At 37.6% G+C, this 18,846-nt stretch overlaps 1 protein-coding gene across 7 annotated transcripts in view; it reads left to right on the top strand.

The window, feature by feature from the left end:
• The first annotated feature begins 349 nt into the window (after nucleotides 1-349).
• SLF2 (SMC5-SMC6 complex localization factor 2) overlaps nucleotides 350-18,846 on the top strand; it is a 42,347-nt gene continuing 23,850 nt past the window's right edge. The window contains exons 1-9 of one of the 7 annotated variants that reach the window (XM_067709686.1): nucleotides 350-624; nucleotides 3,251-3,294; nucleotides 3,805-4,529; nucleotides 5,876-5,933; nucleotides 10,428-11,413; nucleotides 12,401-12,471; nucleotides 15,380-15,502; nucleotides 16,465-16,632; nucleotides 17,757-17,859. In XM_067709686.1, coding sequence (XP_067565787.1) covers nucleotides 485-624; nucleotides 3,251-3,294; nucleotides 3,805-4,529; nucleotides 5,876-5,933; nucleotides 10,428-11,413; nucleotides 12,401-12,471; nucleotides 15,380-15,502; nucleotides 16,465-16,632; nucleotides 17,757-17,859 — 2,418 coding nt within the window. In that variant the 5' untranslated portion in view covers nucleotides 350-484. Of the gene's footprint in view, nucleotides 875-3,250; nucleotides 3,295-3,804; nucleotides 4,530-5,875; nucleotides 5,934-10,424; nucleotides 11,414-11,450; nucleotides 11,931-12,400; nucleotides 12,472-15,379; nucleotides 15,503-16,464; nucleotides 16,633-17,756; nucleotides 17,860-18,846 lie in introns of those variants that run through there. The other 6 variants (XM_067709685.1, XM_067709687.1, XM_067709688.1 and 3 more) reach the window with 6 other exon arrangements.

The following is an 18,846-nucleotide window of genomic DNA, read 5'->3' as shown; positions in this document are numbered from 1 at the left end:
GGTTTGACTCGCCCTTCGCCCTCTTCAAGATGGGTGTCGCCAGCTGCCGCAGCGCGCTCTGCTGCCCGCGCCTGCCCGCCCGCCGAAGCCGAAGCGACCCGGAGGCTGCGGCGCCCCCACCCCACCCCCCGCGCCCCCGTCCCTGTGCACGTGACGAGGGGCAGTTTTCCTTCTCTCCTCCCCCTCACCGAAACCCCGCCTTCTCCTGAGAGGCTGCGGCTTTCTATTGCGCTACAACAGGAATGACCGACGTGCAAGCCAATCAGAACGCGATGCTTCACGTAAGACCCGCCCCCTGTTGGTCCTCAGGTTCCTTCCCGCTCACACCGGAGTCACTTCCGAAGAGAGAGAACCGCCATGAAGAGAGAAGGGGGTGCCGCCCACCTCTGCTCCGACAGCCTCCCCGAGTCCCAGCAGCACGACGGCAACCACGCACCCAACTTCTCCAGCCACAGCACATGCCGCCGTCGCCAGCGGCGCCGACATGACAAGGCGCTGCATGCCCGCTAGGCCAGGTTTCCCCTCATCCCCAGCCCCGGGGTCGTCGCCCCCGCGCTGCCATCTGAGACCCGGTAGTACCGCCCCTGCTGCAGCGGGAAAGAGAACAGAGAGTCCTGGGGACAGGTACCGTGCAGAGGGCTTGAGAAGGGGCCGGGTCGCGGGGGCAAGGGTATATGAGGGAGGACTGCGGACGGCCGCTCTTCCAGTTCCCGCCATCCTCCGCGAGCTCAGGCCTCCGCGTCCGGGGCCTGGCAAACCACCGCCCCGCCTCCGCGCGGGGGCTGCTGGGAGCTGGAGTCTTCTTTTCTGTAGTTGGGACGCTGTTCTTGGTCTAGTGACCACAGCCTGGATGGCTACGGACCACCCGCCTTAGGTAGAATGTGATTTTTGTCCTTTACTTTAGCTGGACCCGGGGCCCTGGCTGCTAAGTGCATATTTAAGTGGTTTTCTGTACGCTGTCAGTTTTACTGATCCTAGTGGTTGAATAGTATAAGCCTTTTCTGTATTGTGGGTGATATTATGTAAGATGTGATGAGGAAAATCCTTCCACGAATTGCTTTAAAGTCCACTACGCACGATAAGTCTTAATTTAAAAAACATGCAGATTTGGAATGTGATATGTTTTCTCCTTCAGTAACTTTACGCCTCTCCAAGAGGCCAGATTTTTTTGTAAAGATTTTGTGGGAGCTATGTAATGAGATGGGGAGTTTAATCAGATGACATCCTCTGACAATAAAACATGTTTAAATTCTCTACGCACTTGGTACTGTCTTTTTTAAGTTTGAAAGCTTGTAACGTAAGTTTAACAGTAAATTTATCTTCAGATATTGTTGTACAGGTCCACAACCCCTTATCTTAATTCAGAAAGCTATGAAAATCCAAAGTTTTCAGTAAGTTTGGCACCACATCTAACTTGGCAGCCAAACCTGACCAGAACTAATGGAAGGCTATAGATGGTCTTTATCTCATTAGGTGTGAGTGTTCGTAAGTTTTTTGTTTTTTGTGTGGTTTTTTTTTTTTTCCGTAAGTTTTGCTGGAGAAATACTAATGTGTTTGCTTATAGGGTGCAGTCTCAGACCCCACTGGGGGCTTTACATAATGCATCCAAAAAAAAAAAAATTTAGAATTCTAAAGTACATTTGGCCCCAAAAGTTTCAGATAAGGGTTTGTGTGCTGTTACAAATAATTTTTTAATTAGTTATAATTAGTTTAGTTATAAATAAGTAATGGACCTTTCTGTGCATATGAACTTAGGGGACTGTTCTTTCTTGAAAGTCACATTCCTGGTTATTTTACAGGTTTCTTGTATGTTTTACCCAAAGCCATTTTTCTCTCAGGTGTATTAACCAAAAAGATGTAATACTTTAGGGAAGAGATACAGTGTTACTTTTAGTAATTAACATAAAAACATTCAGTATTGTTTTGAGTTAATTAGCTGCTTTTTAGTCCTTTCTCATGTCTGTCTATTCAACCAGTAACTGAAGGCATCATCCTTCTCCCCTTTGCAGACCTCTAGTATTTCTTCTTTTACCCTCTGATATAATTTATTTTATGAAAAAAATGCATAGATTCCCACTCATTCATTTCATAGCTGCTTAGCTTTTCTACCAGCATCTCAAACAGACATTGTGGACTCTCACTAAACCATTAAGAATGGCCATTGCTATTCTAATGTGGCAAGTAAAGAGTACAAGATGTAGAAGAATAACCTTCAAAGGACTTGGATTGTTCAAGTTTCCTCTGAGCATTCCAAGCTCATAGTGGATAAATATTTAGGGAAATTCATCTACTGCTTATTTTCTTTCAGCTAAAATGAATACATTTTAGCAAAATTTGCCAGAAAGGTGATTTGTTGCTCAACATATAATAACATCCCTCTATGCAGTTGACAACTCTAAACACATGAACAAATCAGAATACAAATTATGGTAATATGGTCCTACTTCACTTTGTGTTCATTGTAGGATGCAGAAATCCTTAAAAATTAAAAGTTTGGTTTTTGTTATTCTTGTTAACTTACTCCTTTTTCTCTGTTTTGTGTTTTTCCCGGCAACGCATTATTTTCGTAAATATCTTAAGAATTCTTAGTAAAAAATTAAGATTTTGAAACACGATTCATTCCAGTTTTTGCTGTTACTTAGATTAACATTAACTGTATTGTATAAAGAGTATAATATAAGGTTAGAACTTGATCCTTTCTTTCTTTTGCCCAGCACACTCTTCATCTGCCTCTCCAGACCAGCAAAATCACCCATATTTGCCATTCTACCATCTACTCTTGTTATGAGTCTGTTCAGGTTTTACTTCGTTTTTATAATCTCCATTATTCGTTCAGCAAACATCTATTGAGCATTATTTTGTACCTGGCACTGGAGATATGAAGGAATAGGATCAGATCCCCTCAAGTTCTTTTCTTCTCCCACATAGCAACAAGCTTTTCAGTCCTAGGAAATACTCTACCAATTCCTTAGATCCACACTCTAGTCTTATCATTTTAGTACAATAGAGTATATAAACCTCAATACTGCTTTTATAAATTTACTCCTACAGGAAGTGCTGAATTTAATTTTTTAAATTTTTTATAATCAGTTTAGCAAAGCATTTTTGTCATTGTCAGAACTTGATTAAACCAGATAGTGAAATTCAGCCTATAGTCTATAAATCTACTGATATTCTCCACTTAATCTGAATTATTGAAGTTTTAATATTTGCTAATGTGATCCCATATTAGTTATGCTTTTATTTTCAGGAAGCAGTCAATTATAGATTTCTTCAAACCAGCTTCAAAACAAGGTATGTATACTGTTAATGCATTTTTTGTGGGATCTTTTGGGGAGGAAGATGGAGTCAATTTTTAAATCTACTCTAAACTTATTAATTTGATTAAACATGGTGTTCAAAATAGAAAATATAAAGAAGATGCAGTGTTGTTTACAAAGATAAACAAGTTCTAAACATCATGAAGAAACTTTTTGCTGTTACGCTTTCTTAATTGAAAATATTCCAGTTAATAATGTTCATAATGTATACTATTTCGATTCTGTATTAAATTAACTTATTTCATAAGTGGAGCTATAGGGAGCTTACATGATGTAACAAAAGGGAGATTTGTGAAAGTAAGGCTATTAAATCATGTCTTAAATTCCCCCCCCAATAATATGTGTATCATTTAATTATCAATTTGAAAACTTTTGTGATAGTTTAATATTTTAAGTATAATAATTTATAATAAATATACAAATGTAATAGTTTGTGCTATTTTTAATAACATACAATGTGTATGTGTTTTAATTGGCTATTTAGATAGACATATGTTGGATTCTCCACAAAAATCGAACATCAAATATGGAGAAAGTGGATTGTCCATCAGTGGGACAGAGCAGTTTGAAAGGAAACTATCCTCACCAAAAAGATCTAAACCCAAAAGGGTGCCATCAGAAAAGAGCCCCGTCTTAGAGGCATTCATGAAAGGTGTTAAAGAGCACCATAGAGATCATGGTGTACATGAGTCACGTCAGCCTTGTGTGTCACTGGCCACCAAATGTCCAAAGGCAGTTACAAAATACGTTCCTCCTTCATATCTCTTGTCAAAAGAGACGAAGAAAAAACATCAGTCTCCAGAGGGAAGGAAGTCACATTTCATTCATGAAAATAGCAGGGAGAAGAATGATGGAGATCGAGGCAAAATCAGTGCAGATTCTAAAAAGCAGGCCGCGGTGACAGAAGCTGACATCTTCAAGAACAGCTCCAGAAGTCTTAGCAGCAGGAGCAGCCTGTCCAGGCACCACCCAGGAGAAAGCCCACTGGGAGCTAAGTTCCAGTTGTCTCTAGCTTCTTACTGCAGAGAAAGAGAACTAAAGAGGTTGAGAAGGGAGCAAATGGAGCAGAGAATCAACTCAGAAAATTCTTTCTCAGCAGCAAGCACTCTTTCCTTAAAATCCTCTAGTATAGGAAGAAGATGCAAACCAAGGCAGGAACAGAGTAAACAGAATGATGTCACAGCCGGAAATAGTAATCTTTCAAACCTGGTATGTGCAATAAATGCTGAATTAGCTTGGCTACTATTTTATCATATTTAGATACTAAATCTAAAAATGTTTGATAATTGTTAAGAAACAATTTGGTACGTTTTGTTAGGGAAATACTGATACACAGTTTGTATAGAAGCTAGTTTCATTAAATTCCCTCCAACTGTCCTTCAAACTTAGTAAAGCATTGTTTTTTGCCCATAATTTTTTTCAGACCAGGAACAAAGATCTTTCTTAATCAGGAAAGTAAGCATTTTTTTTGTAGACAAGTGCAGTCATTTTTAAGTTAGGCTACACTGAAGGGAGATTCTTGAGGGAATGGAAAATCTAAAACAACAGGAAATGGTTTAGAACAGAGGTTCTCAGAACGTTCCTTGGACTAGCAACATCAGCATCACCTAGGAACTTGTTAGAAATGTAGATTCTCAGGCCCCACTCCAAACCCAATGAACCAGAAACTGAAGTAGAGTCCAGCAATCTGCAATTAACAAGCCTTCCAGATTATTCCGCTGCACTTTAAAGTTTGAAAATCACTAGTTTAGGTTATATGTCTTAAGTAGTTGAGTATGGGTCTTAGAAAACTTAGAATATGATGAAAACTATCCAGATACATCTTAAGCTCATCAAACTTCTGTTTTGAGAATTAGCATAAAAGCTGTTCCTGTCCCCTGGAAAGTCAAGTTGTTAAGTACATCTGTTTCAGAAAGCTTTTCTACATACAGAGCAACTAAAGGAAGATGAGATATCAAGAAAGTGCTATGTTGATAAGATACTATGAGATTTTAAAATCAGATGGACCAAAAATAAACCAAACTATGACATTCTAAGAGTGAATGGAGTTGTATTTTATACTGCTGGAAAATTATATTTGTAAACTCATGGGTTTGTTTGCAAAGAAGTTGGTGCCTTTACCAGTGAGATTTGCTAATGATCAATAGAAGTTAGTAACATTTCGTCCATTTTCATAACATTTCAGTGTTTGGTGGTGTATCAGTACGTAAACAGAAGTGTTGAAGAGTTGTAGCTATTTGATAGGCAAATATTAGGCTATTTCTTTATTAAAATAATAGTACAGTACAGTGCTCTAATATTAATCTTGAGCTATTAATAAAAATTTCTAAATTTACATTATGAAAACTGACATTTTTACATATGATACAAATGTACTTCATTTTTATGAAAAGACTTAGGAATTTAAAATATTTTATTATAGAAGTTTGGGTTTACCTCCAAATTTGGTGCTTGTTTTATTCAGAGTAGAAATCTGTGTTTAAATATTATGAAGAAAAGTTCACATTCTTGACTGCTCCCAACTCCTAATTATTTTTTTCTCATTTTGCTAATAGGAAAATGGACCTCTCTCAAGAAAAAGATCCTCTTCTGATTCATGGGAACCTGCCTCAGGTAGAATCAAAATTAAATTTCAGAATTTTAAATAAATTTGCATCTTAATGGAACTGTTTTTTACTTAAATTTGTTTAAATATGCAGTTTCCTTCCTAGAGGTAAATTCGGTGTCTCAGATTAGTTAAAAGTTTGGTAATGTTATATTCAGAAGGAATAGTTCTTGAATTCAGTATGTGTAAACAGTGGTTTGTCTTGACTCTTCTCTGCCTTCTTCAAGAGTTCCTAACAATGTGCTTTTCATATTGGTACTCAGTGTTCTACTTCTGAATCCTTGGCTACATTAAGAAGCATAATCTTAAATTCTTGGAATTATGGACTGAGGTCTTGATATTATAGATGCTTTGTTTAAGTTTGAAACTGTTATCAAGGTCTAAAACTGTTTCTTAATTTTTCAAATACAAAGGTCCCTTTTTAATATCAAATTCAAGGACACCTACATGATATTAATTTGTACTTTCAGTAACTGTTGATTGAGAAAATACATAATAACAAACAGCTACTGTTAACTCAGTAATTCTTAAAGTATTCTTTTTAACTAGAAGATAGAACAGTGTAAAATTCAAACACCGCAGAAATGTATAACATAGAAAATGAAAGGCCCCCAGAAATGCCAACTGTTCAGAATAGTCTGGTGTATCAAATTTCTTTTTCTGCTATAACTGCAGACTTTGAAAAATGGGCTTTACAAATTTCCACAATCAGTAAGATACATTGGACATACTGATAATAGCCAACATTTATTGAGCACTTACTGTGCGCCATGCTTTTAATCATTTGATTCACATCCTTATAAGGTGGTTACTTTTAGAGATGAAAAAGCAGGTACAGAGAGACAGTTCTGACTCATTCTTCTTCAGGTTTCATGTAAAACTCTGTTTTTTATACATTCTAGAGGTGTACTGCATTTTGACCAAGTGATCTTGAGTCTTAAAATCCATCTGCAGCCAAGGCTGAAATCATATTTTACTATTGTAGAAGGACCTTCTAGGATAAAAGAATAAATTTGAGGTTTTATGTGTTGTTTTTTAATTTTAAAAAATTTTACAGTATTGTTGGTTTTAGTGATCAAATTTTAGTGGATTTTGACATTATAGTACAAGAACAATAATTTCTCAGCCATGAGCCATGAGATTGCTCCTGTACTGTGTTACATATTTGTAACACTAAATAAATGATCACTTTGCACTGAGGTGAATGGAAAACAAAATATCTTTAGGCTAGCTCTGCTAGTATAAGGGACCACTGGTGGTGGTGTTGCCACCCAGCTGTTCAGCATTTTTTTCTCTGATAATGACTAAGATAAAAATTCTCTTCAGTTCATGGGTTTGCAGATTTCATCAGTGGTGACTAAAGTAGTTTCCCATATACTGTTTCCCGCATTCTCGAACACTGCTTGAAAAGGATGCTTTCTACATATTTTCAGAGGCAGGTTTAAGATAATTGCCTTCACTTGTATTTTTATTTCTAATATGTTTGCATGTTTTCATAATCCTCATTAATAATTATGGTGTTGTAATCTTAGTAAACATACATTTATACTTCTGTTGAATATCAACAGAATATAAAGGGCATAAGGGGATTTTTCGCTCTAGATAACATGAACAATGTTTATCTTTATCTGATAGATAAATAATGAATAGATATTAATAATCCAAATATTATGTTTTATTTATATTACTGCTAATTACACTTAACAGTTGTGGTGATATACATAATCACACATTCATTAATCACACACAAGTTCAGGGATTTCAAAAATGTTCGTAGTGTAGGCATTTAGCTCTTTGGTCTTCCAGAGCCCTGTCCTTCGGCTGAATTCTGAGGACCAACTTAATCCCTCCCTAGTTTATTCCATAATTTATTAATAACCAATCCCCTATTGAGCATGTGGAGTTTTCCTTTTTTTCTTTTTACAAATTCAGTCACTATCTTATCTGAGTATTTTATATATTAATAGATATTTGAAGTGTTGTAAAACAAACATTCAGCCTACAAGTTGTACAAGAAGTATGAAAAGAATCATGAAACGTTTACAGTTACATTACTGCCCTAGAGAGCTTGCAAAAGGAGACCTGTAGTACCAGTTCACTCTCCTCTTAACACTAGATGTTAAAAGCTCTTCATAAGCTGATTTTTCGGGCTCCCCTGGTGGCGCAGTGGTTAAGAATCCGCCTGCCAGTGCAGGGGACACGGGTTCGAGCCCTGGTCTGGGAAGACCCCACATGCTGCAGAGCAACTAAGCCTGTGCGCCACAACTACTGAGCCTGCACTCTAGAGCCCGCGAGCCACAACTACTGAGCCCGCGCACCTAGAGGCTGTGCTCTGCAACAAGAGAAGCCCGTGCATGGCAGTGAAGATTAGCCCCTGCTCGCTGCAACTAGAGAAAAGCCCGCACGCAGCAACAAAGACCCAGTGCAGCCAAAAATAAAATAAATTAATTAAACAAAAAAACACCGTCCACTTTAAAAAAATAATAAGCTGATTTTTCCTAAACTTTGCCCACAGTTTTTCTTTCCTCCTAGGTAAGTCTTTACTTCTTAAACAAAGCAGGAATTTCCCCTCATTACTAGCTGTGTATAAATTGACTTCTCTAAGGAAATGGAGCAAAACTCAAATTAGCAGCTCTGTAGCTTTTTTGTAACCCCCAAACTTAAGATAATCAGTGTAAGTCTTCTCTTTTTCTTAGTTATCTGATTTCTCATCCTGCCCTATAAGGGACCTCTGTCCTTTTTTATAAGACATTTAACCCCAGAAAACTTAGTGGGCATGGAATGATTTCTCAGGTAATAAAAATATCTGTAGAAGAATATAGATAGGAGCATTTGTTTATTAATTGATTTTTCATTCTTATAAATTGAGTTTTCCAGAGTATGTATTGATCAAGTTATGCAAATAATTGCTTAACTCTCGAGGTTTTTTTGGTTTTTGTTTTTTAAATCAAGCTGTTAAGAATTTGGGGACGGGCGAGGGAGAGTCATGGACATGTACACACTAACAAACGTAGTAAGATAGATAGCTAGTGGGAAGCAGCCGCATGGCACAGGGATATTGGCTCGGTGCTTTGTGACAGCCTGGAGGGGTGGGATGGGGAGGGTGGGAGGGAGGGAGACGCAAGAGGGAAGAGATATGGGAACATATGTATATGTATAACTGATTCACTTTGTTATAAAGCAGAAACTAACACACCATTGTAAAGCAATTATACCCCAATAAAGATGTTAAAAAAAAAAAAAAAGAATTTGGGGACATCTGTCCATGTGCAGAAAGAACTTGATTTAGGGAAATTTGATTTTGAGAATACTAGTTATATAAATAGTGAATTTTTAATGAATAATAAATTTTAAGAGTGAATTAATGAAACATCACCTTTTTAAACACAGAAATTTAAAAAAACTGGTTAACTCAAATATATGTGCTTCTGGATGATATACATGCTTCTGGATGGAGCTCCTAACACAGAGACAGGTTGTATTAGTTTCCTAGGGCTGCCATAACAAAGTACCTAAACCTGAGTGGCTTAAAACAACAGAAATTTATTGTCTCATGATTCTGGAAGCTAGAATTCCCAAACTAAGGTTATCAGCAGGACCATGCTCTCTCTTAAAAACTATAGGGGACACTCCTTTTACTTGCCCTTCCAGCTTCCGGTGTTTGTCTACAATCCTTAGCATTCCTTGACTTGTAGGTGCATCACTCCAGTCACGTGGCATCTTCTTCCTATGTGTCTTCATATTATCTTCCTCCTGCATGTCTTTCTCCATGTCCAAATTTCCTCTTTCTATAAGGACACCAGTTGTATTGGATTAGGACCCACCCTAATGACCTCATTTTAATTTGATTGCCCCTATAAAGACCCTATTTCTAATTCAGGTCACATTCTGAGGTTCTGGGAATTAACACTTCAACATATCATTTTGGGAGCTACAGTTCAACCTATAACACAGCTGAAGACTAGAGGGATACATGGGAAAGAATAAAAAATTTAATAGTAGGGAAAAAGACTTAGGGGAATTTTTTTAATTGAGAAATTAAAATTTTTCTGCCTTCAACTAGTTATTGTGTATGTGTTTTAAGGTACTATAAATTTAGATGTAAAAGTGTTAGATTTCTAGAACCAGGTAGGCTTTAGTCTAAGAAAGAGTATATGCACTTTGAGGAAAAGTGCCTTTAGGATCCTTTCCTTGTTACAGATACGCAGTGTTTTGGGGTGTAACACCTCTAATTCTATTTAGGTGGTAAACTTTTAATAGCTTTTGAATGAAAATGAGCATTTGTCATTAGCTTTGGACTAAATTTCGTGGACACTAGTATTTATCAGTTAATAAATAAAATATTAACTCTGTTTCCTCATTCCATATGTGGTTAATAATCTCAGCCTAAACTTTCAGAATTTAAACATTTTGTCAGGGTATTCTAGACACTTACTGAATAAACTTTAATAAGATAGGAAAGTATACTTTTCACTAATCTGGCAAAAATTAAATTTTAGCAGGCTCTAAGCAGAATAAATTCCCTGACAAAAGAAAAAGGAACTCTGTGGACTCAGATCTGAAAAGCACAAGAGAATCTATAATGCCAAAAGCAAAAGAGTCCTTCCTTGAGAAGCGTCCTGATGGACCACATCAGAGAGAAAAATTTATAAAGCATATTGCACTGAAGACACCTGGTGGTGTATTGCGCTTGGAAGATATATCCAAGGAACCGAATGAAGAAGCTGATTGCTCCTCTGCAGGCTTGACACCTTCAAATACTGGGCACCATTCTTCCAGGAATAGTGACCAAATTCGTGTGGCAAGTACCAAAGAGACTAAGATACAGAAACCCCACTTACCTTTACCTCAGGAAAAGTCTGCAGTTAAAAAAGCTAGCAACCTTCAGAAAAATAAAACTGCTAGCTCTGTGGCATCACAGGAGACAAAACTTCTACCTTTACTTTCCCATGTTCCAAGTGCTGGTTCCTCTCGGGTTCCATTAAATGCTAAAAATTGCACTCTTCCAGTTCCTAAAAAAGATAAAGAGCGTTCCTCATCTAAAGAATGTTCTGGGCATTCTACAGAGTCCTCCAAACACAAGGAACACAAAGCAAAGACTAATAAGGCTGATTCTAACGTATCTACAGGGAAAATTTGTGGGGGATCTTTGCGTTCAGAATATGGCACTCCTACAAAGTCTCCCCCGGCTGCTTTGGAAGTTGTGCCATGTATTCCGAGCCCAACAGCACCTTCAGATAAAGCCCCTTCAGATAAAGAGAGTTCAGGAAATTCCAATGCAGGTAGCAATGCACTGAAAAGAAAACTAAGGGGTGATTTTGATAGTGATGAAGAAAGTTTAGGTTATAACCTAGACAGTGATGAGGAAGAGGAAACATTAAAATCACTGGAAGAAATAATGGCTTTGAACTTCAATCAGACTCCTGCAACTACAGGAAAGCCTCCTGCTCTTTCTAAGGGGCTTAGATCTCAGTCATCAGACTATACAGTAAGTAGTTTTATGATATTTATCTTTACTTGAAGAGAGAAAGATGGATTGACTAGTGAACGAGGGACAGATTGTTAGAACTTACTTTAAAATTCACTGTTTGTTACAATTATAATTAGACTGAAAGTGGTATAGTTCTTTTTTGGTTAATGGATTTCCCATATCTTCAGCTTTATAACTGTAAATCAGTGGTCTCCAAACTTTTTTTGATCACACACACTTTTATTAGTAAAAAAAATTTTGAGCATGTACCCCAATATATATGTATACCTATAGATTATATACCTGTACTACTATACTACTATGTACTTTCTGAAGCATATGAAGAAAACAGAATTTGAAAGGAAGAAGAAAAAAGTATTTTCCTATATAAGTTATATAGAAGTTACAATAGAGTAAGTTCTACTGGAGTTTCTATAGAAGTTCCATATAAATAGAAGTTCTATTATTTTCTTCCTGCACCCCAATGGATCACCTTGCACACCCCCTGCTTTGGAGACCACTGCTGTAAATGAAGGTAGAGTGTAGAAATGTTGTTAATTGTGGTGTGCAATTTTATTTATAAAGTGCTTCATTCTATCTTGGGAATAAGCTGAATTAAATTCTCATGTGTGTAAAATATGGTGGGGAAGGTGTTAATGTTTCATGGTAACACCTAAAAATTAGTAGTTTAATTCCACTAAAATAGAATTTAAAAATAAAGACAGGGTAGCTATGGAGCCCTTGGGTGTTAACAGTCAGTTCCTAAGGCTAGCAGGGTTTTTATAAGTAGTGCCTTTCCTAATAGATGGTAAAATCAAATTGCCTGCAGTACAAAATTCTAGATTTAAAGCATGATGGTGAAAATTATCTTTTTAAGAAAGATATCCTCCTGGCCCAGGTTATTGAAATAGAAAATATTTTTTAGTCTTCTGAATAATTTAAAACATCCCAATTCTTCTACTAAGATACGTTATAAAGTATTGCCAAATTTTCTTCTTGTTTTAGGAACATGTTCATAGTGGAACTTACACAAATACTTTAGAGCGTCTAGTGAAGGAGATGGAAGACACACAAAGGTAGGTTGGCATCGTGACTGTCTTGCTAAATTTAACATACTGTTTGTTTGTATGGCTGGCTTTTAATTTACCTTAAAAAAACATGAGAAATTAGCATGTATTTTGTGCTAGTGCTATTATAACAGTTTTGCTGTCAACTATGTTAGAAATAAGGTGTTCTTATTTACAGGCTGAATCAAAAGATCCTGGTTTTTATGGCATACTGCATTAATTAATAGTATGAATTCCTTTCTACTTATCACAGCTGGTATCTGGTAGCTGAAGTTCTTGATCAAAAGTATGGGTAGAAATTTTTTGTATTTTTTTTATTGTGACAAAAATATATAACATAAAATTTACCATTTCAATCATTTTTAAATGTATAGTTCACTGGCATTACCATACATTCGCATTGTTGTGCAACCATCATCACCATCCATCTCCAGAACTTTTATTTTCCATCTTCCCTAACTGAAATTTTATACCCATTAAACAATAACTCCCTATTCTCCCCTCCCTCTAGCCCCTGGCAACTACCACTCTTTCTGTTACTATGAAATTGACTATTCTAGGTACCTCATATAAATGGGATCATACAGTATTTGTCCTTTTATGACTGGCTTATTTCACTTAGCATAATGTCTTCAAGGTTCATCCATGTTGTAGCATGTGTCAGAATTTCCTCTTTGAATTTATTTTTTTATACAACAGGTTCTTATGAGTTATCTATTTTATACATATTAGTGTATATATGTCAATCCCAATCTCCCAGTTCATCCCACCACCACCACTCCCCCCGTCATTTTCCCCCCTTGGTGTCCATATGTTTGTTCTCTACATCTGTGTCTCTATTTCTGCTCTGCAAATGGTTCATCTGTACCATTTTTCTAGGTTCCATGTATATGCGTTAATATACAATATTTGTTTTTCTCTTTCTGACTTCACTCTGTATGACAGTCTCTAGATCATCCACATCTCTACAAATGACCCAATTTCGTTCCTTTTTAAGGCTGAAAAATATTCCACTGTATGTATATACCTCATTTTATTTATGCATTTATCTATTGATGGACGCATTTGGGTTGCTTCTGTTTTTTGACTACTGTAAATTTTGCTGCTATGAACACGGGTGTACAAATTATCTCTTCAAGTACCCACTTTAAGTTCTTTTGGGTATATACCCAGAAGTGGAATTGCTGGATCATATGGTAATTCTATACATAATTTTTTGAGGAATTGCTGTACTGTTTTCCATAGTGGCTGTACCATTTTATATTCCTACCAGTAGTGCACACGGGTCCAGTTTCTCTACCTCCTCACCAGCACTTGGTTTTTCTGGTTTTTTAATGATAGCCATCCTAACAGGTATGAAGTGGCATCTTCATACTTGTTAAACATTCGTATGCCGTCCTAGTCCAAGTTTTGAAATGAGTATAACCAGAAGTGGTATTTCTACATCAAATTACTCTTTTGAGGAAGAAGTTTAGAATTATTACTGATAACCCCACCCCCCACACACACATATAGAAATCAGAAAGTTTGGGCATTATAATAACCCCAATGAAATTTATGTAACTAGTTGCAAACTGCTTTTGCTTATGAGAGGGGAAAAATAATATTCCTTATTAGTTCAAAGACTATCCTTGAAACTAATGCAGAGAAATTCACTGAAAACTCAGTTGGCTTGAAGTTGGTATATATGTGTCTTTAAGTAGCTAAGCATAGGAATTGCAGACAGTAAGTGAGGAGTATTCCCCTTTCTGAATTTAACTGGAGAAATTTGTCTCTACTATAAAATTCTTTTTTTTTTTTTTTTTTTTTAGCTGCACTGTGCGGCATGTGGGATCTTAGTTCCCCAACCAGGGATGGAACCCGTGCCCCCTGCAAGGGAAGCATGGATTCCTAACCACTGGACTGCCAGGGAATTCCCGTCAACTGTAAAATTCTTTAAAAGTTTCATGAATTCATGTGATTTGTGATGTCAGATCTGAAATTGCTTATTTAAAATTGAACATTGCACAGACCAAAGGCAGAGGTTCTAGTTTTTTGTTGTTGTTGTTCTTTTGTGGTACACGGGCCTCTCACTGCTGTGGCCTCTCCCATTGCGGAGCACAGGCTCCGGATGCGCAGGCTCAGCAGCCATGGCCCACGGGCCCAGCCGCTCCACGGCATGTGGCATCCTCCCAGACCGGGGCACGAACCCGTGTCCCCTGCATCGGCAGGCGGACTCCCAACCACTGCGCCACCAGGGAAGCCCAGAGGTTCTAGTTTGATCTGATGATTAACTCTTTCCTGTAGTGATAGAGCAGTGCCTTTACTGGTCATTTACTGTTGTATTATACTCATCTACTGTGGAGCTGGAGCTGGGAATAAGGACCTTGGTTAAAGTAAGTTAATCTTGGCAAGCAATATAAGCAAGGACTCCAGAGCTAAACTCTCTGGCTTTGAATCCCAGCTCCTTACATTGTGAGCTTGAACAAGTAAGCTTTTCTAATGCCTGTTTCCTCGTGTATGAAATGGGTAATAATCTACCTCATGGAATTGTTGTGAGGGTTAAAAGAGTTAATACATGAAGTCCTTGGTACGGTATCATAGTAACTGCTTAGTAAGTGTTGGGTGTTGTGATAATCATAGTGACAATGGTGATGACTGCTGCTTCTAGAAAGCCTAGTTAACGTTATCAGGTTGTTGGTCTACTGGAAGTCCAATGAGCATTAAAGATTAGAGGGATAATCAAATCAGTGGTGTTTATTCTTTGTGATTTTTCCTCCCCCGATCTCTAAATGATTTGGACATCATTCTTGAAGTCCTAGCCATAAAGAAATATTCAGATCTTTTAATGAGAGTTTTCTTTGGTGCTGCTTTTAGACAGACCCTAGAAATAAAAAAATCTTTAAGCCATTTATTATAACATTCTTTCGATTCTCAGGCTAGATGAACTGCAGAAGCAACTACAGGAAGACATAAGGCAGGGCCGAGGCATTAAATCTCCAATCAGAATTGGCGATCAAGACAGTACAGATGATGAAGATGGCCTCTTAGAAGAGCACAGGTATGTGGGGAATATAGTAAATAACTGTATAATATCTTTGTAAACAGTGGTGTATCATAACTAGACTTATCATGATGATCATTTTACAATGTATAGAAGTACAAAATCAATATGATGTTGTGTAATAGGAACTAACAGTGTTGTAGGTCAGTTATACTTCAAAAAACAAACTCAAAGAAAAAGATCAGATTTGTGGTTACCAGAGGCAGAAGGTTTGGGGCAGGGAGGGATTGAATGAAGGTGGTTAAAATGTACAAACTTCCAGTTATAAGATAAATAAGTACTAGGGATGTCATGTACAACATGAGAAATATAATTAACACTGCTTTATGTTGTGTATGAAAGTTGTTGAGAGAGTAAATCCTAAGAGTTCTCCCCACAAGAAAAAGATTTCCTATTTCTTTAATGTTGTATCAATATGAGATGGTGGATGTTCACTAAACTTGTGATAATCATTTCATGATGTATGTAAGTCAAATCCTTATGCTATATATTTTCAACTTAAACAGTCTGTATGTCAGTTATACCTCAATAAAACTGGATAAGTAAATAAAATCAGAGGAAAAAAGAGCACAGGTACAGCATTTTTCATGATGTATGCTGTATTAAAAATACATTTTAAAATTTTGTTCTCGTAAAATAAATGAGCCATTGACGGTTATTTACTCTGTGAATAATCTATGGTGGGTTTTTAATCCATCTGGGGTGGATTTGAAAGGCAGATTTTAAGGCCAAGTTAGATTTTTTGTCTTTTCTCCTTTTCACACAGACACATTTAGTGGCTTTGGACTATAAATATTCAATACTAGCAAAAAGTGGGAGAGCAGAACATGTGTTCTCATGTTCATCTTCTAATGTGGGATTAATAGTGGTCCTAAGAAAAGGGTTTTTTGCACCCAATCTTCAAATACAAAATTATATGCAGTATAACTGTTCAGTATTCAATAACTTCTTTTTTTCAGAGAATTTCTAAAGAAATTTTCAGTTACAATTGATGCTATTCCTGATCATCATCCAGGCGAAGAAATATTTAATTTCCTTAATTCTGGAAAAATTTTCAATCAGTATACCTTGGATTTAAGAGACTCTGGTTTTATCGGACAAAGTGCTGTAGAAAAGCTTATTCTTAAGTAAGTAGGAAAATAGACATTTAACTTTTTCTTGTATAAAAATTGAAAGGTTTCTGACTGATGTAATCTTCTGAAAGGATAATTTCTATTCTGACCTATCCAGTTTCCTCATCCTCTTACTTATTACTGTTGCTCTTTGTGTTTTATTATTTAGTTATAGGAAGCCGTGTAAGGTAGTCGCTTGGCATATTACATGCCTTTATTAGTTAGGGTTAAGATCAGTATCTAGTAACAGTGACTGTCAAAATAACAAGGCTTAGGGAGGCGCAAGAGGGAGGGAATATCAGGATATATGTATACATATAGCTGATTCACTTTGTTATATGGCAGAAACTAACACAACATTGTAAAGTAATTATACTCCAATAAAGATGTTAAAAATAAATAAATAAAATAACAAGGCTTAAACAAGAAGTATATTTCTTTCTGATGTGGAAGAAGTTCAGAGGTAGGAAGTCCAGGGCTGGTGTTTCACCATATAATCTTTCTTCCCCACCATCCTTAGTACCTGGTTGCTTCAGGTGCTACTGGAGCTCCAGCCTTTAAATTCCCAGAAACCCCACACAACATTTCTACTTATGGTTAGTTGGGTAGAACTTAGTCAACATGGCCACACCTAGCCACAAGGAAGGCTGAGAAGTGATTTTCATTTCAGGCAGCCAGTGTGCCCAGCTAAAAACCCCAGGGTTCAGTTACCAAGAGGAAAGACAAGGATAGATGTTGGGATTAACAGTCTCTACCACAGTACCCAAACTGGTCTAATTTCTCTCAGTACGTGATAGCTCAGATCCAGACAGATCACATTAATTGTGGTGCTAAGTTTTATGGAAGTACAAACCCAGTCTGGCAAAAGCAGATGATGCTCTGAGACTTGATAGGCTCTTCGACACTGCCAGCTACTGTAGATTTGTCCACCAGATAAATCTGGAGCCAAGCCAACAGATTGGTTCAGCTTTAGGCCACTGATTGAATTTCTAATGAGTAACCCATCCACATTGGGGTAGAGTCCACCTCCACGGACTACGATGGTTTGCTTGCTCATTTCCCTGATTATGTCAGATGTGGTGGTAGAAGTTTCTTGCCATGAAGATAACAGTCATATTGATTTCACTGTATTTTTTCAGATCAGGAAAAACAGATCAGATTTTTTTGACAACACAAGGCTTCCTTACCTCTGCTTATCACTATGTCCAGTGTCCTGTACCTGTGTTAAAGTGGCTGTTTCGGGTAAGAGAAATATTTGGGGGGTATAGTTGCCTCTTTCTATATTTCCCAGTCAAAAATAAACTTTTAAAATATAATCTTATTTGCACATTACTAGAGAAAAAATCTAGCATATCAAACCCATGATTTTAGTGGGCTAGAATGAAGCAAAAAGAGTCAGTATAAAGAGATTATAAAAGAAATGCTGGGCTTCCTTGGTGGCTCAGTGGTTGAGAGTCCGCCTGCCGATGCAGGGGACACGGGTTCGTGCCCCGGTCTGGGGAGATCCCACATGCCACGGAGCAGCTGGGCCCGTAAGCCATGGCCGCTGAGCCTGTGTGTCCAGAGCCTGCGCTCCACAACGGGAGAGGCCACAAGAGTGAGAGGCCCGCGTACCGCAAAAAAAAAAAAAAAGAAATGCTGGGGGCTTCCCCGGTGGCACAGTGGTTGAGAGTCCGCCTGCCGATGCAGGGGACATGGGTTCGTGTCCCGTCCGGGAGGATCCCACATACTGCAGAGCGGTTTGGCCCATGAGCCATGGCCACTGAGCCTGCGCGTCCGGAGCCTGTGCTCCGCAACGGGAGAGGCCACAACAGTGAGAGGCCTGCGTAACGCAAAAAAAAAAGAAATGCTAATGCAGATAGTGTGCAGGATAGGCAATAATGCTAGTTGTGCCTAAGTCGTTTCATCACACTGGTAAATCACTATTGTAGTTTGCTTTAGAAGAAGTCTTCTAATGCTTGTGTACCTGGGGGGATTTTTTTCTACCTTTTCCCCCCTATTTTTGTGGAGGTGCCTACATACATTTTTAGGATTTGACTTGTATACTGATATTTCCCCATTCATAACTGGGTGCGGGGAGCGCAAATCCAATTGAATATTTCTTTTCCCCATTTGTATTTAACTTTTAAATGCACTTAAATAAATAATTTTGTATTATCTACATGGTAACTTTATAAATATCAGTGGTATCAGAGAACTGTAACTACTCTATATATGTGAAGTGTGAAG

The sequence above is a fragment of the Pseudorca crassidens genome, chromosome 16, assembly GCF_039906515.1.
Source record: "Pseudorca crassidens isolate mPseCra1 chromosome 16, mPseCra1.hap1, whole genome shotgun sequence".
NCBI classification, from domain to species: domain Eukaryota; kingdom Metazoa; phylum Chordata; class Mammalia; order Artiodactyla; family Delphinidae; genus Pseudorca; species Pseudorca crassidens.
The sequence above is the reverse complement of the archived record's forward strand: the minus strand, read 5'-3'. Positions and strand labels throughout refer to the sequence as shown.